General features: G+C 43.1%; 2 protein-coding genes across 2 annotated transcripts; one reads left to right on the top strand and one right to left on the bottom strand.

Moving 5' to 3' along the window:
- The first annotated feature begins 8,637 nt into the window (after positions 1-8,637).
- LOC144990904 (uncharacterized) lies at positions 8,638-15,564 on the top strand. The gene is made up of 2 exons (XM_078944091.1): positions 8,638-13,257; positions 13,951-15,564. The coding sequence occupies exons 1-2, from the start codon at positions 11,752-11,754 to the stop codon at positions 14,176-14,178; spliced, it is 1,734 nt and encodes a 577-aa protein (XP_078800217.1). The 5' UTR covers positions 8,638-11,751; the 3' UTR covers positions 14,179-15,564.
- A 2,875-nt stretch (positions 15,565-18,439) lies between these two features.
- LOC101157037 (uncharacterized) lies at positions 18,440-24,120 on the bottom strand. Its single transcript, XM_004086047.5, has 4 exons — positions 24,007-24,120; positions 20,242-20,272; positions 19,431-19,957; positions 18,440-19,338 (listed from the first exon to the last, which is right to left on the bottom strand). The coding sequence occupies exons 2-4, from the start codon at positions 20,265-20,267 to the stop codon at positions 18,836-18,838; spliced, it is 1,056 nt and encodes a 351-aa protein (XP_004086095.1). The 5' UTR covers positions 20,268-20,272; positions 24,007-24,120; the 3' UTR covers positions 18,440-18,835.
- Between the last annotated feature and the right edge of the window lie 524 nt (positions 24,121-24,644).

Here is a 24,644-nt window from a genome sequence, read left to right as displayed (position 1 = left end):
TCACCGCTTATGATTTCAGACCCGTGACACACTATCAGCTGCTTCCTAATACTTAATAACAATTATGGACTAATGATACTTGTCATTCGTAAAATTAATATAATTTATTGGGTTTACTGGATTTAAAGAAAAATAAATAAATAGAAAGGAGGCTGCATGAAAGTGAATTTGTTTCCATCATCTCACTCAATCCTAACTCTGGTGTTTGACAGATGGAAAATTCTATTCAAGGTTGTGGAAAATGGACAAAAGATCAAAGGAAACATCACGCTCATAAAGAATAAAAATAATTAGATTAAATAATTAAATGAATATCCCGTCTGGAACATTCTCATGTATATAAAGTAAAATTTTTTTTAAAATAAACATTGTTGTTGCATAATGAGGAAATAAAATACTTTATGTTCTTAATTTGTTATTTTTTTATTTATTTTTCGTCCTCAAAAAGTATCGACAAGAGTACCGTTAAAATACCGGATCGATAAGCAGTATCGATAAGAGTAGTAGTACCGTTAAAACATTAACGATAACCATCCCTAATATAAAGTTTGCTCAACTGTATCTGTCGGTATTTGCTTGTGTTGTTGTATGTTGAGGCATCCCTTGAAAACAAGATGACACATCTCAAGGGGCTTATCCTTTGAATAAATACATTGAAATTGAACAAACAGAGCTGCTATCAAGTCGTTTCTTTGAGCTACAGGAAGCCAGTGCAGAGACCTGATGTGAAAGTACTTCCTGGTTTTAGTCAGGACTCAAGCAGCTGCGTTCTGGTTATACTGAAGCTGTTTTACAGCTGGTTTAGGGAGGCCAGTTAGAACGCCGTTACAGTAATCTAACCTACTGGAGACAAATTCAGGAATAAGTATCTCCAGGTCTGCTTTTGACACTATGGTTTTGATTTTGGCAATGTTTTTTAGATGGTAAAATGCTGCTGATCTTACTGTTAAAGTTCAGGTCAGAGTGCATGATGACCCCCAGGTTTCTGACTTGATTTGAAGCTTTTAGAGACAGAGAGTGAAGGAAACTGCTGACACTTTGTTTCTGTGGACCAAAGACAATGACTTCAGTCTTGTCTGAGTTTAGCTGGAGAAAGTTGTTTTGGATTCAAGTCTGTTGGATCTTTTGGATGCAATAACAGTGAATCCACTAACCCATATTCACCTTTGTGAGTGACACATAGATCAGAGTATTGTGTGCATAGTTGTGATAAGATATCTTATTACTGCAAATTATCTGACCTAGTGGCAGGAAAATGCAGGTTAAACAAAAGGGGTCCCAGGATTGATCCCTGGGGCACAACACAGTTCAAGGCAATGCAGTCTGAGACAAAACCCTCAATTTCAACATTATATTTCCTGTCTTCTAGATAGGACTTGAACCAACTAATGGCAGAGCCAGAAATTCCAACCCAGTCTTGGAGTCTGTGTAAAAGGATCCTATGATCAACAGTGTGAAATGCAAGGCTCAGGTCTAGCAGGATTAAGACAGAGACTTTGCCAGGGTTAGGGTTAGGGTTAGGTTTTTTTTTTTGGAATTTTTATTTATTTTTTCCATTTTTTATGATAAAGTAATTATGTGAAGTAAAATAAGAAGGGTCCATATTTTGTCGAATGACCAAGGTTGGCATTTCTTCTTCTGCTGATTAACAGCCGTTCTTCTTGGTATAAACAGTTTATAGTTCTCTTCAATGTTATGTCTGCAGACATTAAATAGAGGTCCATATCCTTCTTCAGCTGATAACAGCGGCGCCTAAGAGTTGAGGTCAACTTGTCTGCAGGTCAGAGCTTTGCTGTTAATCAGGTCACTTCAGACTTTTGGAGAAAATGATGAATCTAGGCGTCATATTTCTTGAAATTATTTGGCTCTTTGATTTATTACTCCATGTTTTTTCAGACATCCGTGATCAAACACTTCTCAAAAGTCCTTCATGGTATTCACAACCAGAACCTTGGACCGGTCCGGTGGACCGAGTGGTTTGACGTAAATCATGCAGCCTTTAACCCAAGTGTTCTCAATCTTCCTGAGAAGCCTGGCATGTTTGGCGATTTCAGCATTCCTTCTGGTCAGATGGTCGTTCAGATAGCAGCAGATCCCTTCAGGTTCTTCCTTTGATTCATCAGAGCTAGCTTGTGTTTTTGATTCACAAACCTGATGAGGATCGCTGGTTTATCTGTCTCCTTTCTCCTGGGGAGCGGGGTGGCAGGTCTCCATGGTGTTTAGATCGACGGAAATCCCTTTAAACGTGAGAAATGATTCCTCTTGATGTTCCAGAGACTCTCCACTTGAGGGGGACTGCTAGCTATGCTAGCTATATCTAGCTATCCTTGCTTTCTGACTCTCGTCGAGGACAGACGTGTTTTCCTCTCGCTCCTCCTGTGTCAGCCCTTCCCCAAGGCTTTTTTGTCCTGTCTGCCCGAGAGGTGCATTTTTCACCCTTCTGAAGCCGCTGCTTTTCTGCACTCTGAAAATGGATCTGATCAGCTGGTCTCTAAATTCGATCAACAAAGTGTTTTCCACACTAAGGAACGGGAAAGCGGACCCTTCCTGCCCGGACGGCACCCACGCGGCTGGACACACCATCGATCCATGGGGCAAGTGGAGGCTGGTGTGCCTGGCCCAGCTGTCTGTGGACGATGTCGAGGACGTGTACCTATTTGGATTTCTGATAATTGGATTCCTCCTAATTGGGATCGGAGGATTTCTGATTTATCAGGCAGTCTGGGAGCTGAAGATGGAGAGAGGCAATCAATCAAAGCTCCTGGGAAAGATTTTTCGGGGAGGAGAGACTCAGAATGAGAAACTTTCACAACTGGATCAAAAGCTCTGTGCTTGTCTTGCCCACTTGAGCAGATTGCTTGAGACCCCTGAACTTGTGCGGAAGATGGATGCCACCTTGGAGCAAGTTTCTGCCCGGATTTGAGGGAAGACTGGTCTAAATTCACCCACTTCTCATTCGGATTAAACTCTGCCTCACACAAAGCGAAGAGCCAATCAAGGACTTTGCCGGCAGAACAAACAACCTGCTGGCGCCCAAAAGCATTTCATCTAATCAGACTCCCCGAAGGAGCTGTGGACAACTGTCCTTGGCTCCACCAAAACAAAGCCGCTTCTACAGAGTGGACTACAGCAGCTGTTCTTGAGGGTTGATAACTGCAACTCACCCCCTCCCTGCTTGTCCTCGGCTTCCCAACCCCCTCCCTCCCTCCTCTGTGTGCTGCCCGGAAGATGTGCCTGGCTCACGGAGCTGCACCTGATGGACAGACTCATGGGGGGCCCCCCACTCCCGTCCACCACCGTTCCCCCCCTGAGCCTCATGTACTGTGTCTGTGTCTGAATATGTGCTATTTGTGTTTAAACGGTGTAGTTTTTTTCTTGTATCAACACATTGTACAGTGTAGGGATACGACTTTTTTTTGTCACCAAACCCAACCCCGGCCCTCTTCGTGGTCCATCTGCATGCTATACAAAGGTGCGCCGGCGCAGGTCATCTAAGGCGCTCGGCTGCATTGACCTCAGTAACCTCTTGAGATGTGTGTGTATCCTGTGTTGTTGTTTGTCTGACCTTCTTCATCGAGATGTACTGGAACTGAGTTTCTCCTTGTTGGGATTAATAAAGTTTTCATTCATTCATTCATATTAGCTTTAGCAATGCTAACTCCAGCTGCATTTAGCTTTGCCCAAGGTTTGATCGTTAATCCAGTGAGAATGACATTATTCATCCTTAATTGTTGTTCCACATCGTCCAGTCTTTTCTCCAGAATGTCGACTCGGTTTTTCTCGTTGCTCGTTTTGAGCTCAGAATCTTTGGAAGTCTTCCATTAGATCCAAGATCGGAGTTAGCTTAGCATTCACTTGTTCCACAAAGGGATACAAAGCAGCTTGGAGATCATCAAGAGACTTTTTAAGGTCTTCGTAGTCAGTGTTTTTCTTGGGGGCCATGGTCAGCTCTCTTTTTTGGAAAAAATCAACTTTTTAAGTCATTTGAAGATAGTTGTATAGCCGCAGCGAGCCACGCGCGTCCGCGCTGCAACCCAGAACCGGGACAAAAAGAGTGATATGATGGGTCTAAGAGAAACTCAGTGAGCTGTTGGTAAACAACTTTTTCAAGAACTTTTGCTAAAAATGGCAAGTTTGAGATGGGTCTGTAATTGTTCAATACTGTGACATCAAGATTACTCTTCTTCAGGGGAGGTTTAATGACTACAAATTTTAAGGCCTCAGGAAATGTTCCGGATTGAAGCGACACGTTAACTATCTGAATAATTCGTGCTGACTAAATGTTCAGTACAGACTTTAGAAATCTAGTGGGTAACACATCAAGCAGCATGTAGACAAACGCAGACAGGGGATGATCGCTTGGACAGTTTTGTCAGTTATAGTTACAAAGTTAGTCAGCTTAAAGTGACTAGGTGGCTGTTGGGTAGTTATTTGTGTTGTTGAGTTTATGGCTTTTTTAATGCCCTGAACCTTGTCATTGAAAAAGACAGCAAATTCATTATATTTAGATGTGCAAACCAGTTCCAATGGCAGCTGACCTGGAGGGATTGTTCATTTGTTTACTGTTGCGAACAAGACATGAGAGTTGCTGCTGCAACTTCCAATAATTTCTGAAAAGTACCTTTCCCTTGTTCTGCATAAGATTTGGTTGTAGGTGTACAACCCCCCCTTATACATTTCATAAAGAACCTGGAGTTTTGACATGCACCATTTCCGCTCAACTCTGTGACACTGCCGTGACACTGCCAGAGGCATTTTCAGAGTTTATTATTTCTGCAAACTGTAAGTGTAAGTAACTGTTACAGTGTAAGTAGTGTAAGTAACTGTAAGTGTCACTAAAAGGGTTACAAGATTTGGGAATTTTTGGTTTAAAGGAAGAAATACCTTTGGTTGAAAATTGTGTCATTAAAATGTATAAATTGTGTTTAATTTGATTTTATACTGTTTAGTACTGTTATATTATAATGTTATATGAAGTTGTGTATAACGCTAATAACGCGAGAGTTCCTGAGAACTCGCGTGATTTAATGTTGGGCTGAGGAGTTTATTCTCACGTCATAATAGACTTTGAAAGATCCATGCAAAAAGGCAGCTTGAAAAAGGAGCCAACCAGCTGTGAAAAGTTGAATACAGACTGGTTATTTATCAAAGACCTCCGAAGTGACAGGCAGCCACGAGGTAGTTAACTTGTTATGTATTTTTTGGTGAAATTGTAAATGTCAAGTCTAACGGTATTTGTACAACTCTGTTATGTAGTTTTCACGGCGTTACATGGAGTGAAGACATTAAAATGCGCCTGTTCTCGAGAATACCGTGTCCAGCATTGTCATTGAGGAGGAACAGTGAAGAAAACTCTACACCAGTGTTGTCATATCTGTGTCTCCTTCGGACAAGTGCAGGACCAGGAGGTGGTCAGGGAGCAACGGACAGGTCAAATAAAACACACAGAAATGATAAGACAGGGCAACATCAACCTCACTGACATTGGAAATGATAACCCCCCTTGTAATGAGCAGGTCCAGGGTGTGTCCTCTGCTGTGGGTGGGGCCACTCACATGTTGAATAAGACCAAAGGTTTCAAGGACTGCGTTGAGCTCTTTAACATATCTGTCATTGACATTATACATATGAACATTGAAATCACCTGCAATGATTAAACCCTCGAAGTCTGTGCACGAAACTAAGAGCATTTAAGTGAAATCATCAAAGAAACTTTTGCTGTGCGAGGAGGATTTTCAGTGGCGCAAAAAGTGGGTATGCAGCATATGCGTCGCATAGGGGCACCGGCCAATAGGGGCGTCAAAATGAAGTTGTGAAAATTCGTACCTGATTGGGCCAATCCAATCCAATCCAATCCACTTTATTTATATAGCACATTTCTCAAACAAGCAGTTTCCAAAGTGCTGTACAGTGACCAAAAACCGGACAAAAGATTGTCAACAAAATAAAAACAAAGTACACCAGTAAAATGGATAAGATAAAATAAAAATAAAAACAAGGTAAAAACAAGATAAAAGCACAGATAAATACAGCTAAAAAAAATACAGATAAAAACATGGATAAATACAGATAAAAACACAGAGGACCACACAACTCATGCGGTGTTAAAAGCTACAGAGTAAAAATGTGTTTTAAGACGAGATTTAAAACACTCCACAGAGGGCGCTGTTCTGACATGCAATGGCAGAGCGTTCCACAGCTTAGGGCCGACAACAGAGAACGCTCTGTCTCCCCTAGTTTTAAGCCTCGTCATGGGCTCCACAAGCTGGAGCTGGCCCTCTGACCTCAGAGCACGTGCTGGTTTATAGATGCCTATAGCACGTGCCTATAGGTTTATAGGCGTCGCTCCTCCCTCCCTCGGGTCTTGTATGGAGAGTGCAATCCATCACGTGTCTGCGAGAACGTGCTGGAGCGCGCTGTTGATTTGTTTTTATTTGAATTGTGTAATTATCTGAGTACAGGATTAAATGGAAAGGCAAAAGAAAAAAGAATCTGGGATCAAAACAGGAAATGCAAAATGGACAAAGATGTGGTGTGAATGAAGAAAAGTTGTCATGGTGCCTCTGTCAGATACTCTCCCCCTCCCCTCTCTGCTCTGCTCCGAACGCGACCAGCTGGTTCCACTCACCTCATCAAATCACCGCCTACTTAGGTAGATCCAGGACCAGCATTCTACGCCAGTTCGTTGTTCCTCCCACTGTGCATAGTCTGGCCAGTTCATGTTCCTGTGTCTTGCCAAGTTTTGCCAAGCTAATTATTCCTCTTCGATTCACTCACAGGAATTATCACACAGAGGATCCACATCCTGGATGTGGATCCTGGCTCGTCTCTGGCTCGTCTCTGCTCTGTACCTGACCGAGTACCTTGTCTCTGCTCCTGCTCCTACACCTGGCTGTGGTTCCTGTCTCAGGCTCGACTCTCGCCCCTGACTGTCCCCCCAACCACGGCTGGATGAAGCTCGTCTGCTGGACTTTATATATGTAGTTGTAGTATTAGATAAGTTAATTCTTCTCTAAGAGTTCTGGTAAATCGCCTGTCCGTCCTGGGGGAGGATCCCTCCTTCATGTGGGCACCCCTGAGTTTTCTTCGTTTTTTCCGGAATCCGGTTTTTTAGGAGTTTTTCCTTACTGCGAAGGGGGCTTTTAAGGGCAGGGATGCCAGTATAGCTTAGTCATTATGTTATTTCATTTTAGTATTTTCCTATTGAACTCTTTGTATTCATGATCCTTTTGAGTTCATGTTTACTTCAAAGCCCATCGAGACGACTGTTGTTGTGATTTTGGGCTATACAAATAAAATTGAATTGAATTGAATCACCACAGGTGTACCACAGGTCGCTGTCCATCATCCTCGCTCCTCGTTCAAACTACGGATCCAGTCGAAGTCACGCTCTTGGTTTCTATCTGCCGCTAACCTCCAGTCAGCCGCCACTCCGCACCAAAAATCCTGTCATTCACTAACCTGCATTGATTTAAACCTTTCATACTTATCTCACGTTTCTGAGTTTCGTTCTGGGTTCCAGCATTTGGGTCTGCCAAGTCTCGCGAGATCATGACAAAAGTTTTTCTAAATAGTTCAGAGACAGCAGCAACGTTATACCACTAATAAAAACAGGCTTGGAAACATTCAGGCTAAAGCAGGGGTCGGGAACCTTTTTGGCCAAGAGAGCCATAAACGCCACATATTTTTAAATGTAATTTCAAAAGAGCCATACAATAATGTAGCGTCCCTTTCCCACACTGAGGCACTGATACTTAACCTCTTTTAAGGTTCTTTATTCTGGTGACTGCAGACCACAACAAACGCCGTGCAATTAATTCAGCAACTCCTGAATCTCTCCCGCTGAGACGAGAGCGCTTCTCCCAACTTTATATTCCCCCTCTCCCGCGTCAGCCCTCCCATTTCCCTTGTTCGGCCCATAGCTGAACCCCATTGGTCCAAACTACCTAACAACAGGCTGAGCGACAGAACTGAGGGCCAATCAGATCTCTGCTTGATGCGTTCAAGAACTCCAGAACTTTTAACGCGACCCAACAGCCACCCAGTCGAAGTCAGTATGCTACGATATGTTTAAAACTAAATATACAAATGTCTGTATTTGATGTAATTTCAACATTTTTAAAGTACAATAAGTCTGTGGATTCTTTTTAATAATATTGTTATGCTGTTGCTGATAAATGAGGCGTTGAGACTTTAAACGTGATCTTAGGTTGGTCTGAATGTTCTGTAGATTTGAGAAAGACTGATCACATGCAGACGCGGTGCCAAACACACACACCCACGCTGCAGTGAGTGACGGGCAGCGGGTTTTACGTTATTACAATCCCTGCGCGATTCACCTGCTGCCTGTGCCCACAACTCCACCCCCCCACCCCCACCCTCTGCTTTCTTCCTCACACATCCCGTCCCCGCAACTGCGCGCTCTTTCTCAGAGACGGGAGCGCGCAGTCTTAGGCACGGCAATTCCCAGGTTTCCGGGTGGAACAAACTCTGTGAAATAATAGATAATAGTAACTGATAGTTTTCTCTCCAAGCACCGCTACTACTGCGCGCCTCTGGCATCGCACCGCGCCCGAGAAGGACTGGTCTAATGAAAAAAAGTATAATTAAACTAAGATTTGTCTGCGAGCCACATGTGACCATCAAAAGAGCCATATATGGCTCGCGAGACATAGGTTCCCGACCCCTGGGCTAAAGGGAGCTTGTTTTTGGTGATTTTGTTTTAAATAATTCTTTAACTAGATGTACCAAAACACTGAAAAGTTTTTATCCTCTTTTTTTTTTTGAGTGACTATTTAGTTTACAGCCTGTTGCTTTAAATATCACTTTGGCTGAAGGACATTTTGGATTTTAGTTTATTTTAGTTGAATTTGTAGATATGTGACAACAATAAAGAAATAAATGCTATTCTATTACACCACTAACTGATATCCAACACAAATATAATTTAAAATTAAAAATGGCTATATTTTTACATATAGTTTAGTCACTGTATTCTTTGAAAATCGTCCTAACACAAAGTTAATATCACACAGCTGTGAGGATGGAGAGAAAGATGAGAAGAGAGAGAAAGAATCAGGACAGATGGAGGAAAGAAACAGGTTGGTCTGATGGTGGACGTTCAGAGCAAAGCCAGTTCATACCAAGTCAGTCATTTTTAAATAGTATTCTTCATTTAAAAAAAAACATGCATTAGCAAGATGTTTAATTTATCTTAAACATTAAATAATTGTTGATTGGTCATATGATTTAGTGGAGAAGAACACAGACAAGAGGTGAAGAAGACAAATGTGAGGTTGGTGATGCATCTGATAGAAAAGAGAGCAGAGATGACTTCAGGTAGGAATCATTAAACTATTAAAGTCACAAAAACTGAGATGCTCATTCTGGTTTACGATTCTGCTGACCAACTATTCACTTATTTTAGGAGAACTATCATGATTGGTATGACGTGGCAGACCTAGATGCTGGAACCCGGAAGAAAACTCAGTCGTAGTATATTTGACAAAGATTTATTTTTCCAGAATGGAAAAGTAATAGTCTTTAGAGTTTGTAGTTTGCAGGATGGTAAGCGGAGTCAGCAGTCTTGCCGATGCTTGAATGACGTTGGAGTTGAATACAAAGCGTGGCGGGAGGATTTCTTCGCTCACGTGATTCTTGGTTGGAGTCGTGGCATGGCAGGAGCGAGCGAGGCAGGAACACGGCATGGCTTGAATAGCGTGACTGGAAAAATATGGAACAAGCAGCTCGTGGAGAGGAGGAAACAAGGTGAAGAACCTGAGAGTGGAGCGACAAGTGAGGTAAGTAACAAGGTAACTATGAGTATGTCAAAGGTGGGCCGGAATGTGTGTAATATTTGTGCTGATCCATAGTATTTCTTTTGGTGTTGGGTGGTTTTGTATGTTGTGCTGTTTTGTTTAGTTTTTACTTTTGCATGCGGTTTAATTTTATTGGATCATGGACCTGATTACACACACCTGGACCTCATTGGGCAGAACCCCTCACCACTGCATAAATGGAACTCTGAGCAGTTGCCGGGGAGCAAGCACCTGAGGCAGACGCACGCAGCGCAGTTGAAGCGTGCCGCAAGGAATGAAGCTCCGGTTGAGAGCCAAAGGAAGGCGGACCAGCTGATCGCCTTGAAGACGTAGCGGGAGCCGTGTGAGACGGAGGCGTCGACCGTGTGGAGGAACGCCGAGGCTGATCGAGAAGTTGCGTGTGGGACCTTGAAGGCCTGACGATCGGTGCATAAAGGAAAGTCTGCTCTCCCGACCGGCCTGGATGCGTGTGGCTGATGTTGGTGTAACACCCTGAAGTTTTTCGTTTTTTGTGTGTTCGTTTCAGCCGCACAGACGCTGGTTTTTTTCCCCTCCACGGCCGGATTCAACGGTGGACTTCGGGGGGGCGCGGCTTTGGGACTGGACTCTTTTAGCTGGGACTTTTAATCAAATTTTTATGTCTTTTATTTTTTTACCAATTTACAGCTGTTTTTAGACTACTATTTATTAAATCCCTTTTTACATTTTTAATTGTTTCTAGTCATTTTTGCACAGTATTTTATCGAGCTGATTCAATCACCAGTGTGACACCTGCAAATTTTTGGCGTTGTCGGCAGGATCAGCTCTACTGTGTAAAAATGACTTCAGAAGCCCATGAGGATTCTAGTCCCATGATGGCACAGTTTACATTTCCGTGGTTTATGGGTGCCGCATATGTTCCAAGGTTTGGTGGTGACAGGTCAACATTTGCGGAATGGAGGGTTCAGGTGGAAGCCATGCTGCGTGCACAAGGACTGGGGCCCCAGCAGCAAGCAGACTTTATCATGAGTGCCCTAGAAGGGGAAGCCAAGCGTGAATTACTGTTGGTAGCACCTGATGAGAGGAATACTGGGGAGAAAGTGCTCGAGTTACTGAAGTGTGAATTCGCTAAACCTGCTTCTAAAGTCCAGTTAAGAGCTGCATTTTTTAACTGTCGTCAAAAATCTGATGAGTTTGTTCACCTCTTCATTTTAAGATTAAGGGAGCTGTTCTCTAGATGGCGCCAACATGACCAAGATGTTGCTGGGGACACTGATGACTTGCTCCTGGACCAGTTGTTGGTGGGGCTTCGTCCAGGCGCGGTGAAGCAAGAACTTAATCGACAGATTCGTCGCAGCAGAGACACAACTTTTCCAGAAGCCTGTCGAGAGGCCAGAGCACTGGAAAAAGAGCTAGAAGAGGAAGGGGAGGTTGTAACAGTCCAAAGAGTTGCAACTCAAAGACTCGCTTCACAGTCTGACCTGGACCAGCTCAAAGCTGAACTTCGTAATGAGTTGCAGCAAGAACTGAAAGATATGAAGGAACTCCTTTCAGAAATAAAAGCTTTAGCTGGTTCTAAAGGACCTGAAGTTGCGCATCCTCCCCCCCGTCTTCCATCAGAAGCAAAGGTTGAACTGCCAGGAAGCTCAGCCCTCCAGCCACTTCCACCAGGACCTTTCAGAGTCGCCAGCCCCCGAACACTTGGACATCAATGGGATGCGTATGGCAGGCCCATCTGTAGACATTGTGGGGTGGCTGGTCACATGCAGCGGAGGTGTCCCCAGAGGTCTCGCCGCAATCAGGATTTTTAGAACCCCCTACAGCTGAGGGCCGGGCCGTGGGGGCATCAAAGAGTGGCGCAAAGTCGGCTCTAGTCGGTGAGTGCCCAACTGTCACGATTATTCTGAATAACCGTCCTGTTCCTTTTGTGATCGACACGGGATCCCAAGTCACTATGCTAAGCCAAAGTCTATTCAGAAAGTGCCTGGGGGACTGTGAAGCCCAGGTTGAAGAAGCGCCCTGGTTGACTCTGCGTGCTGCAAATGGCTTGGAGATCCCCTATGTGGGTTATGCGCTGCTGGACTGCATGGTGGGTGGTATTCGGGTATCGGGCAAGGGCATTTTGATAGTCGAAGATAAGTGTGTAGGTACTGAAAAAGGAATTCTGGGGATGAATGTTATTGAGGCTGTGTGGTCTGCCCTCACACAGGGAAACCATCCTGGTGTACCAGCATTCAAGGCTGTCCTTCAACCACAGGAAGGAAAGGCCTGGACACAAGCCTTTGCAGACTGTCAGTTGGCCTACACTCGCCAGCTGAAACCACCATTCCATGCTACTGCAAAATTAAAGCGGAAGTTGCCTGTTGTGATCCCACCTCAATCGGAGATGGTTCTTTGGATCCAAGTAGCAGAGGGGGACCCTAAGGCCACTAGGGTTGTGATGATAGAAGAACTAACCAATAATGACACCGAGTGGCAAGTGGGGCGTACGCTGACTTTGTTGAGAGGAAACTGTTTGCCATGTAGAGTCTGTAACCCGAATCCATATCCAGTTGAGGTTCCACAGCGCCAGCCAGTGGCCCAAGTAACAGAAATTGACCCGGTGGACATCCAAGGTGAACATGAGCTGAGCCTTCAGTGGGTCGACGCGGAAGTGCTGGAGGTGGCAGTAAGGCGCATTGGAGCTTCAGAAGAAACTAGCAGTTCGGAAGCACATCCAGTTCTGGCCATAAGGGGGGATGGTCTCACAGTTTGTCAACAGGAGCAGATGACCCAACTTCTACAACGTTGGACCAAGGTGTTTTCGAGCCACGAGGAGGATTTTGGCTGCACTGGAGTTGTCAAGCATCAGATTCCTACTGGTTCAGCTCCTCCGAGCAGGGAACGATACCGACCGGTTCCACCAAGCTTGTATGCAGAACTGCGCTCTCTCCTCAAAAACATGTTGGACAAAGGGGTGGTAAGGGAGAGTTCAAGTCCATGGGCAGCTCCTATTGTCTTGGTCAAAAAGAAGAATGGAGACTGGCGTTTCTGTGTTGACTATCGGAAGCTAAATGCTTTAACGCATAAGGACGCTTTCCCATTGCCTCGGATTGAAGAGTCACTAACCTGTCTGAAGGCTGCAAAACGGTATTCTACACTTGACCTTGCCAGTGGTTACTGGCAGGTTGAGGTAGACCCTGCGGATAGGGAAAAGACTGCTTTTGCCACGCCTATTGGCTTATACGAGTTCGATCGAATGCCCTTTGGACTTTGTAATGCCCCAGCCACTTTTCAGCGACTAATGCAGCGCTGTCTGGGGGGAATGGTGAATGACTCGTTGCTAATATACCTTGATGACATAATTGTCTTTTCATCTGACTTCCAGAGTCATTTGCAGCATCTGGAAGAGGTATTCCAACAACTTTACATCCATGGGTTGAAGCTACAACCAAGGAAGTGTCTTCTGTTCCAGAAGGAGGTGACGTACCTTGGGCACATCATCAGTGAGCAGGGTGTCTCGACAGACCCGGCTAAGACCGCGGTTGTGAGGGACTGGCCTGTCCCCCAAACTGTGAAACAGGTTCGGTCCTTCCTGGGTTTCGCGGGGTATTACCGCATGTTCATCTCTGGGTTTTCCAAGATCGCCCTGCCATTAAACGCCCTTACCCATGGGTCGGCCACCGCAAAGAATTCACTTGTTTCCTGGTCTCCTACATGTCAGCAAGCTTTTGACCAACTGAAAGAGGCGTTGCTGAGTGCCCCTATTCTGGCATACGCTGATTTTACCAAACCATTCAGACTTTATACCGATGCCAGCTTTGAAGGTTTGGGAGCTATTCTTGCCCAAGTGCAAGATGGGAAAGAGCGGGTCATAGCATATGCCAGCCGCAGCTTGCATCCAACAGAGCGGAATGACCAAAACTACAGCTCTTTCAAGTTGGAGTTGTTGGCTTTGAAATGGGCGGTCACTGAAAAATTTAAAGACTACCTGTATGGGGCTGAGTTTACCGTATACACGGACAATAACCCCCTGGTGCACTTGGACTCAGCACGGTTGGGGGCTGTGGAGCAACGTTGGGTGGCACAGTTGGCAAACTACAAGTACTCCATCAGCTATAGGCCGGGGAAGCAAAATAAAAATGCAGATGCCCTGTCACGGCTGTCTTCACAGGAAGAGCCCACTTGCCACAATGTGACCAGCATGGAGACTACAGTGAAGGGCTGGGAGAGCAGGCAGCACGAAGACCCTGACCTCCAACAGCTGCGCCAGTGGAAGCTGCAACATGTGGATCAACCTGAGAGACTGAACATGGACAGTGGGCCGACCGCTTACCAGCCCTGGTGCAGGCCTATAACAACACCGTGCACAGCACTACTGGCTTCACCCCCCACTACGTAGTGTTCGGAAGACACGCTCGACTACCGGTAGACTGGTCGACAGGACTGGGACCTGAGGAGCAACCACAGACGTTACAAGGTTGGGTGAACTCTCATCATAAAGCTCTACAGAATGCTTATGAAGCTGTGAGACAACAAACGCAGAAGCGACAGGCGCTGGATCAGAGACGATACGACAAGCGTACCCACAAAACGCCCCTATTGCCTGGAGAGCGTGTATTAGTGCGTAATTTTCGCAGAAGGGCGAAAGGGAAGCTAGGTGTGAGATGGTCTCCTGAACCTTTCGTGGTGGTCTCCCAGTTCTCCGAAGGTAGCCCAGTGTATATCCTGCGGCCGGAGGGTAAGGAGACACCAACCCGCACTGTGCACCGAAATAACCTGCGAACATGTCCCCTTGTTCTGACTGAGAATGCTCCACCACTGAAACCGAATGGAAAATCAGCTGACCTGGAACCCAAACTTCCCCCTCCAACATTGTGGTTGCCAAGACTGATAATGGGATGCAACCCGCAACCAGTTAGATGCCCCGAAAGACAGCCACCAGCTGCTCCACCTGACCCTCCGGATGCATTCGAGGGCTTTGAACCTCTGCGTCGGTCCGAAAGGTCAAACTAAGGGAGACCTCCGGTGAGATATGAAGCAGAATAATGTTCGGGACGACCATTGTTAAAAGGGGGGGGAAATGTCAAAGGTGGGCCGGAATGTGTGTAATATTTGTGCTGATCCATAGTATTTCTTTTGGTGTTGGGTGGTTTTGTATGTTGTGCTGTTTTGTTTAGTTTTTACTTTTGCATGCGGTTTAATTTTATTGGATCATGGACCTGATTACACACACCTGGACCTCATTGGGCAGAACCCCTCACCACTGCATAAATGGAACTCTGAGCAGTTGCCGGGGAGCAAGCACCTGAGGCAGACGCACGCAGCGCAGTTGAAGCGTGCCGCAAGGAATGAAGCTCCGGTTGAGAGCCAAAGGAAGGGGGACCAGCTGATCGCCTTGAAGACGTAGCGGGAGCCGTGTGAGACGGAGGCGTCGACCGTGTGGAGGAACGCCGAGGCTGACCGAGAAGTTGCGTGTGGGACCTTGAAGGCCTGACGATCGGTGCATAAAGGAAAGTCTGCTCTCCCGACCGGCCTGGATGCGTGTGGCTGATGTTGGTGTAACACCCTGAAGTTTTTCGTTTTTTGTGTGTTCGTTTCAGCCGCACAGACGCTGGTTTTTTCCCCTCCACGGCCGGATTCAACGGTGGACTTCGGGGGGGGCGCGGCTTTGGGACTGGACTCTTTTAGCTGGGACTTTTAATCAAATTTTTATGTCTTTTATTTTTTTACCAATTTACAGCTGTTTTTAGACTACTATTTATTAAATCCCTTTTTACATTTTTAATTGTTTCTAGTCATATTTGCACAGTATTTTATCGAGCTGATTCAATCACCAGTGTGACAAGTACAAGACTTGACTTGGCGACCAGACATAAGCAACATTAGGCGTAACGAACTGGCGATGAATGCTGGGGCTGGATCTCCTTATGAAGGCTGGAGGTAGATCAGGTGAGAGTCCACAGCTGGTTCCAATCAGTCAAGTAGAGCAGAGAGGGGAGGGGGTGAGTAATCTGCCAGAGGCACCATGACATAAACAAGTGCAGACACACATGAAAAGTCAGTCTCAACAGAGAAGAATGAGGAGAAAGGTTAATATGATGAAGATAATGATAGAGAGAAAGAGACGATCAGCTGATGATGAAGAGGGAGAAAAACAGGTACAGAGGAGAGGGCTGGGGGAAGGCATTACTCAGAAGATCCTTCTGAATGGCCTTCATCATTACAATGCACAAATTTGGGGAATCATTGAGACAATATATGGTTGAAAATGCATTTATGTCTGTGTATGTGGGGGGGGGGGGGGGGGGGCATTTTTTTATGTGGCCACATACCCCTATGAAATTAGGATGTTGCGCCCCTGTGTGTAAACATTTGACATAAATGTACTTGGTGGCCATTTATATGGCAACTAAAAATGGACAACTGTGGTTAATCAGGTGAATCCCAACGGAATAAAATGCAGCTGAGAGATTATAGTAGACTATAAAAGAGTCAATCATCTGATTCTCCAGAACTACGCACGTAATGACGTAACGTTCAAGATTACTTCCAAAATCCCCGTCCTGTAAAAAAGTAAAAAACTGTACCCTGTAAAGTTGGTGGCGGTGCCGATAGCTTCGCTAATCTGGATACTAATGTGCTTTGAAAATAGTAAACACATTGCTGCGGTTCTCGGTTCCACGAAGAAGAAAAGAAGAAACGGCGGGCGCCATGGATACGCAACAATACTCTGAGGTGTCACGTGACTACCACCTCCTGAGCTTTATTTAAACTCATGCAGATACAGAATAACAAAAACTAGTTTTTGTTATTAAACAAAACAAATTAAATTAAATTTGTAAATAAATAAATTAAATTTAAATTAAACAAAGCCCTAGTTTTTGCACCAGCTATGCAAAGCCCTGCATGCTGATGCAAAATGCTAACACAGCCTGCTGCCTTTTCGTTTACAAGATCCAGTTTAAAACTATTTCGTTTTTACTTACCTTCTGTTCTTCCAGTAGTGAAATCACCTTTTCCAGTAAGCTTTGAATGTCTAAAAAGACACTTACAGACGTCAATTTATTTGGTTTCACTCCTGCAGCTCCTTTGACTCTGCAGTTCTGAAGGATGTGGCTCACATGCGCCATTAGCACACATTTCTGAGATTAAAGTCAGAATTATGAGGAAAAAAGTCAGAATTTTCTTTTTTTTTTATGATCCTCTTCCGTAACTCAGCACAGATACAATATTACAAAACAAAAAAACACAGACACTTATCTGGTCCAACATTTCAGCTCACATGGATAGGATTCAGTTAGAGCAACAGCTGTTCAGACTAATCCCTGATGTTCAACCTCAGAGAGAAGGAGATTGAGAGGACGTGGGTTTTAAAATTAGACACCCTCCATCCTAGAGGTCTGAAAAAACCCCAGATCATCATTGTTTTCATAAATGGATGCTTTACCGTTCTTCCTCCCTTCGTCCAGCAGAGGAAGATGTTAACCCTTGTGCTATCTTAGATAACCCCCCCCCCCCCCCCTTCCATTGACGTGTTCTCCCTACCATGACAATGGTGGATAAAGGAGGAAAGATTTCATGTAATCCATGGACACCAGTGAAGATCAAAAATCATTGAAGAAAAAAGGTTCAGTTGTCTAGTGGGTCTAGATGACCCCATCCCAATGTTAACTTGCCTAGGATAGCACAAGGGTTACACCCTAACCTGCTAGTTAGGATAGTGTAACACTCTACAGTTCATTTAGAGTCTTAAGATAATTGTCGCAGGTTGATTGAACACAAATGAACAAATAAACAACCAATTAAATCAAAATCTGCTCTTTATCCAGCACAATTCACAGTTTCTAGACAAACTCCATGAATCGCGCTCCCGATATTTACATATAGGTCCATGCATGCGATTGCAATGACACCTTATTTGTTCGTCTAGCGTCCTTCACCTCTACGCGCGGAAGCGCTCCAACTTAAGAATTCACCTCAAAGTCAAAAGAGAAAGAAAAACCGAAATGATCTCACCCCGTCCTTCGGGTTAACGTCAGGGAGTCTCACTTTGATCTTGATCACTTTCCAGCCACGTCCATCCCCAAAAGAAAATAATTATAATCCCAGCGGCAGAATTTTTGAAAGGTCCACGTCGACTCAAAGCCTCCTCTGTAACTCCCGTTGGTCTGTTTCCGGGGTAGTCCGTGGATGTTTGCTCCTTGGAAGGGCCCATCTTAGTCTCCCTTTCCCTTTTGTTAGAGTTTCTCACTCTTCTTAGGCCTCCATCCCACCTTGTCTGTCTCTCTTTAACCTGGAAGCCATGCTGTTTGTTTACGCACCCCAGCTGATTGCATCAGCTGTGAGGGGTGACGTCAGCGGCATCCCCGGTACACAAATACACTAAATACACACATACAATAAAATAAAAGGAAAACATAGGACCTCTTTACCTCACAGGGTGTAAAATACAGAAATATGATACCTTTATGTGCCTGTGTCACAATAGGATTACCCTGTCATATTACAGCAGCAGAGAAAACAACAGACAAAAGGGTAGCACAAGAGGAAAAAACTGTTAACTCTGGAAATTCACACCAAAGAAAGTCCTACTGACTACTGGATAACTTCCATTACCACTTTCTTTTTTTAAAACATACAGCAAAGAAAAAAGTAACAAATGTTGATTAATATTTATTTAATGATATATTTTACTCTTACAAAGATGTGTAGGGTAACAATGTTTGTATCACCACTGCAGTAAAAAAATGGAAAAATTGTAGTCTACAAGGATTAGAAGGATTAGTATGAAAGCTTGATCTTTAAGAATCACAAGAGAAACCTTAGCAACGTTCTTAAAAAAATGATGTCACAAGTTTTGTTAATCAGGCTTTTTGTTTGAATGATGTTTCTGAAACAATGATTTTTATGGGACAATCATTTTCTCAAATATTTACCTTTTGTCAAGCCTTAAAAATGAAAAACTAAGTCAGTTTTGTTTTATAAAACTCAGACAAACAAAGTCACATCAAAAATCTCCTGTTTTCATCTTCGTTGTAGAGAGGCAGTACAATGTATCAGTAGTATTTATCGTGTGAATCATCTTTTTGCAAAGTTGCTTGCAGTTTCCTCTGGTTGGTGTTCATTTCCAACATGATGTTTTTCATGCCCTCAGCTTGCAGCAGGTCATCTCCCATCTGCATCAGAGCCGACGTCATCTCCTCCATCACCTTCATCAGAGCCTCTAGCAGGATGAGATATCGGGTTTGCAGCTCAGCTACACTCCCCACCCCACACAGAAGCCCCAGATGCTGAACAGCTTTTCTAGTTTTACTCTGAAAATCTGCAACAGTTTTCCGCTTTATAGACAAATCCTTCAATTTGGCCCCAATCTCCTGAATTCTGCTGTTGGCGTTCTGGATGGCCATCGTGGCTTGGGAGATTAATGTCTCATAGTGAGACACTTGTTCTGAGTAGAATCTTAGCTGAGATTCACATCTCTCCACCTCTGTTTTTGCTCTGTCCACTTGCCAAGAGGCTGAGTCCAGGTCAGTTTGGCCAATACCAATCATGACTGACCCTGGGAAAGAGCAAAGGAAATCCTTAAAATTCATTATAACAAGCATGTTTACTTAACCCAGGAAAGACAGTTATATAAATGACACTACTCACCAGCAATCCAACCCCCAAATGGAATGAACATCATGCCAATCCCAATATCCCTCATTCTTTTGGCTTCATCTTGTTTACGTCTCATGTCATTCAGGGTACTTTGTGCAGACTGAAGGTTTCTTCTCTCAGTTTCCAGAGCTTTCCTGTAATTTGTTAAATTGGACCTGTAGCCCTCCAATTGGATGTTCAAATTTGCTAACTCACTTTCTTTCTGCTTTTTCTGACTCTCCAAATTCCCTTGCTCTGCAGTGAGATGCTCAGTCTCCTTATCAAGTCTCTGAAGTTCTTTACTAGCTATCTGCTCTGACTGTTCCAAGTGCATGTTCATTTTCAGAATTTCTTGCCTAATGTTGTCAAAGGTCTGGGACACAGGGAGGATGATCTTTGCATCCACACCGAGAAGCATGTCAGACAGGTGGTTGAAGGAAGAGAGCCCATTCTTAAAGGGAACAAGTACAGCGTGCACCAGGGTACTCTGATCTCCCAACCTCTGCAGCAACACAGGTGGGCAATTAGGCCGAATAGTCCTGTAACGGCGAAGAAAGCAAATTGCAAATTCTCTGATAATTCATGCTTCCCTTGTTTTTTAGTGTTGCAGCAATACATATAATACTAATACAGCATGAGTTTAATGATCAAATTCATTGTAGATCAAAAGGGTACAACTGGAGAAAAAAGGCGACAGCTGCCCCTGATCACTTTACATAGAGCAATTTCTCTTCCAATTTTTTTCATTACAATAACTGTTCAGCCACTCTTTATGAGTTGAATCCATGAGCTATGATGATCTACAATATGGTTCAACACTTACCTAATGCAGATAGGCCCACGATGCATGACTCCTAAAAAGAATAAACAGAAGTGTTACAGTGGTGGATAAAACAGTTGGTACCCATCTGTTAAAGAAGGAAAGTCCACAATGCTCACTGAAATTACTTGAAATGTTCAAAAAAAACAATACATTCAAATTGACTGAAAATTAAATAATCAAAATCAGCCATTACTTTTGAGTTGTTGATTAACAGAATTATTAAAAAAAACAAATTAATGAAATAGGGCTGGACAAAAATGATGGTACCCATAACTTAATATTTTGTTGCACAACCTTTTGAGGCAATCACTGCAATGAAACAGTTTCTGTATTTGTCAATGAGCCTTCTGCACCTGTCCACAGGTATTTTGGCCCACTCCTCATGAGCAAACTGCTCCAGTTGTCTCAGGTTTGACGGGTGTCTTCTCCAAATGGCATGTTTCAGCTCCTTCCACAGATGTTCAATGGGATTCAGATCTGGGCTCATAGAAGGCCATTTCAATAGTCCAACACTTTTCTCCGAGCCATTCTTGGGTTTTTTGGCTGTGTGTTTTGGATCGTTGTCCTGTTGGAAGACCCATGACCTGTGACTGAGACCAAGCTTTCTGACACTAGGCAGCCCATGTCTACCTTGATAATGCCTTGATAATCTGGAGATTTCATTTGACCTTCACAACTTCAAGACACCCTTTGCCAGATGCAGCAAAGCAGCCCCAAAACACAACTGAGCCTCCTCCATGTTTCACAGTAGGGACAGTGTTCTTTTGGTTGTATGCTTCATCTTTGAGTCTACCAACATAGAGCTGATGTGCCTCACCAAAAAGCTCCAGTTTTGTCTCATCTGTCCAAAGGACATTTTCACAGAAGCTTTGTGGCTTGTCAACATGCATCTTTGCAAATTGCAGTCTGGCTTTTGTATGTTTTTCTTTTAACAGTGGTGTCCTCGTTCATGTCCCATGAAGTCCACTCTGGCTCAAACAACCACGAATGGTGCGATCTGACACTGATGTACCTTGATCTAGGAGTTCACCTTTAATGTATTTGGAGGTTGTTCTGGGCTCTTTGGATACAGTTCAACTGTCCGTCTCCTCCATTTGTCATCAATGTTCCTCTTCCATCGTCCAGGGAGGTTGGCTACTGTCCCGTGGGTCTTAAACTTCTGAATAATATGTGCCACTGTGGTCACAGGAACTTCAAGCTGCTTAGAGATGGTTTTATAACCTTTAACTTTACCATGTTTGTCTATAATTTTGTTTCTAATGTCCTGGGACAATTCTCTCCTTGGCTTTCTGTTGTCCATGTTCAGTGTGGTACACACCTTTTCACCAAACAGCAACGAGACTATTCGTCTCCCTTTAAATAGGCAGACTGACTGATTATGGGTTTGAAAACAGCTGTGATGTCAATTAAAAGGACATACCTGAGTTCATCGTGACCCCCTTCGGCAATTAGTTCTTAGTCTTTTATCGAGGTACCATCATTTTTGCCCAGCCCTATTTCATTCGTTTTTTTTTAAATAATTCTGTTAATCAACAATTTAAAAGTAATGGCTGATTTTGATTATTTAACTTTCTTTCTGAATGCTGCTATGCTGGTTATTGACTCCTGCCTGTCTGACCCTGATTTAGCTTTGTGGACTTTCAGATGAGCTAATAAACCTGCTGCATTTGGACCCAGCTATCTTCTTGTTCTTGTGACAGATTTAGCATCATCTCTGAACTGATTCTCACCAAAAGTAAGGCCGAAACCTTTGTAAGAGCTGTTTTAATGGCTCTGCATTTTTAAATAGGCTTCTTCTCAGAGATCACTACAATACTGTGGGTACCAATTAGGGACGGCCATGGTGAAGTCGACATCTAAGAGGAAGATTGCAGTTTTGATTCCCGCCTTGCCTGTCCATGTGTCAAAGTGTCCTTGGGCAAGACACTGAACCCCAACGTGCCTCTGGTGGGAGGTTGGCGCCAGTATTCGGCAGCGGAGCCAGCACCAGTGTGTGGTGAATGTGTGTGTGACTATGAAGCACTTTGGGCCTTTGAGAAAGGTAGAAAAAAACTATGTGAGTACATGCCTTTTTACATTTTTAATGTATGAGCTCAATATTTCAAGGTGAGGTAGGCGGGGGACGGGGGCTTCGACTGCGGTTCGGTGTTCATGCAGAGGTGGCTTTACCGACAGGTCTCAAGTGTAGCAAAATGCCTGAGAAGAAGCCTATTTACAAAAGTGTGATATGAAAAAGCTCATCCATTGTTTTCTTCCAGCAGGTTGGACATTCAGTAGCCTATAGCACAAGTACATACATGGGCGATAAGTCTGGAGAGAATCATGTCAGAGACATGGCAAAATCCAGTTTTTATTTTAGCAGTCCACTTATGCTTATCGGCAAGTCCATTTGTATTTTTGCTTATTATTTAGTTTACAATTAAACATCTAGCTCCAAATTAAATACTTTGTTAGCTAAATACTTAATTTTGATTTAAATATTTGTTTTAACAGAAATATTTAGTTACAAAGCCTAAATGTTTAGTTTAGAAAACAAATATTTGGCTGAGGTCTAAATATTTAATTTGAAAACAAAATATTTGATTTTACGAAATAAAATAATTAGTTTACATACTCAACAATTCGTTTTGTAAGCTAAATATATAATGATTAAAAAACATGTAATTTTAAATTGTTTGTAAAACATGTAATTTGCTAACTAAATATTTGGTCCGTAAATGCAACATTTAAAAATACAATGATAAAAAGGTGAAAGTATGCATTTGAAAAATGAAACACGTTTTTTCTGCCAAAACAGGTTGAATAACCTAAAATGTTGCTATTAATATTTGACTTTGTCACTTTACAAACAGAATATATGTGGCAGAATGTTTTGACAATGTTCCCTTAGGATTCTTTGGATGTGGAAAAACAACAGTGGCAAACTTTGGGAAACTAGCATGTGAATGGATTTGACATTCATTGTAGTTGACATGTTTGTTTGGACACAGATTTCATTTCCACTTGATGATCTGGAAGAAATCTAAGAATATGGAAAACTTCACTGATCAGTAGCAGGAATTTCTGTCTGAGTATCACTGCTGGAAGTTTGGATGAAGAGGATCTGGATCCATTTAGGTCAGAGAATTGGATTAATTCAGATCATTCAAAATAAACCAATACTGACTGTGAATCATATCTGGAACTACAAATTATAATTTGAATCAATTGTTGTTAAAATGAATCGTTACACCCTGAGTATACACATATCCATTGGTTTGCGTCCACACAGAGTATGGTCAGAACAGCGTTTAGGGGACTTGTTACCTTTGAAAAGAAGGTTTTTTATTCGTTTCTTTTAGTTCTAAAGTGCCTGTAGTGCCTCCCAGAGGGCAAAGGGTCAGGATATTAAAATAACCACATGAACAGCCCTTTAACTTAAATCAAGGTGCAGTCAGACAGATCCATTCTTTGATACAGCACTGAGAGAGACAGAGAAAAACAACGAGTGCTCGTAAAAAGCTTCTTTTCTACAGCTCACACAATTATCACCTCCTACACATCAAGCTCAGAATGCAAAGAATCTAGATTTGAAGTAGATGAGTAAGCAACTTCAAAACCCAAACTGAAATAAGCCAAATTGAACAGCTCTTTAAAACACAAAATCTGGCTACCTTTACAAACATAAACCCTGTCTTTGTAAACATGTTAATTAAGATTCATTTTCATACGTCACTTCCATTTAATTTGAGACAATACTAATGTCTTAGTTTGAAATAAACTCACCTGCTTAGGATCTTCAGGTCGGTGTGATTCAAAAAAAATCTTCTCAGCTCACTTGCTCAAACTTACTGGGAGTCGGCTTCATTTCTTGTTGCTAAAAAAAATCCTGTATCTGCATTCCTGAGAGTAAAGCATGTTTAACTCTTTCAGACACCCGAAAGATTAAAAAGTTACTAAGTAAAAACAGTGGTTTTTAAAAGAAAAAACATTTTTTCTTTTGAAAGTTTTTAATCAATCCCATCCATCCATCTTTTCATCTAGACATGCCAGATTGATTAAAATATTTTGTAAAGCCTATTTAAAGGTTCTAATATGTGTATAGATCCTTTTTACATATCTTAAGGTAAAATGTGTAAAGTAACTACCAGTTGACAGATATAGACCAACAACACTGACAACTGAACACCATTCTACATAAATAATACATTGTCAATCCTAAATCAATCGTAATGGAAATGTTTACTGTGTGAAATAATATTATATTGTAGTTATAAACAATTAGAACAGATGAGATGTTTAATTATAACAGCAAGAACCACGATCTGCCGGAAACTGTGTAATGGGATGAGCATTACATTTCTAAAGTGCAGCTGGTTTAACCTTGGCTAGGGGAATGGCAGCTCCTGCTCCATGGACAGGTC

The sequence above is a fragment of the Oryzias latipes genome, chromosome 3, assembly GCF_053564925.1.
Source record: "Oryzias latipes strain Hd-rR chromosome 3, Olatipes_Hd-rR_3.1".
NCBI classification, from domain to species: Eukaryota; Metazoa; Chordata; class Actinopteri; order Beloniformes; family Adrianichthyidae; genus Oryzias; species Oryzias latipes.
Note: the sequence above shows the minus strand (reverse complement) of the source record. Positions and strands in the feature narration are given on the sequence as shown.

Excerpts from the sequence above, each read along its gene's own strand:
- LOC144990904 (XM_078944091.1), top strand. The coding sequence starts at position 11,752 with ATGCTAAGCCAAAGTCTATTCAGAAAGTGCCTGGGGGACTGTGAAGCC. Across the intron at positions 13,258-13,950 it reads GTCTTCTGTTCCAGAAGGAG|GAAGAGCCCACTTGCCACAA; the intron begins GTGACGTACCTT and ends CTGTCTTCACAG.
- LOC101157037 (XM_004086047.5), bottom strand. The coding sequence starts at position 20,267 with ATGCATCGTGGGCCTATCTGCATTAG. Across the intron at positions 19,958-20,241 it reads CGTGGGCCTATCTGCATTAG|GACTATTCGGCCTAATTGCC; the intron begins GTAAGTGTTGAA and ends TCGCCGTTACAG. Across the intron at positions 19,339-19,430 it reads ATTTGGGGGTTGGATTGCTG|GGTCAGTCATGATTGGTATT; the intron begins GTGAGTAGTGTC and ends GCTCTTTCCCAG.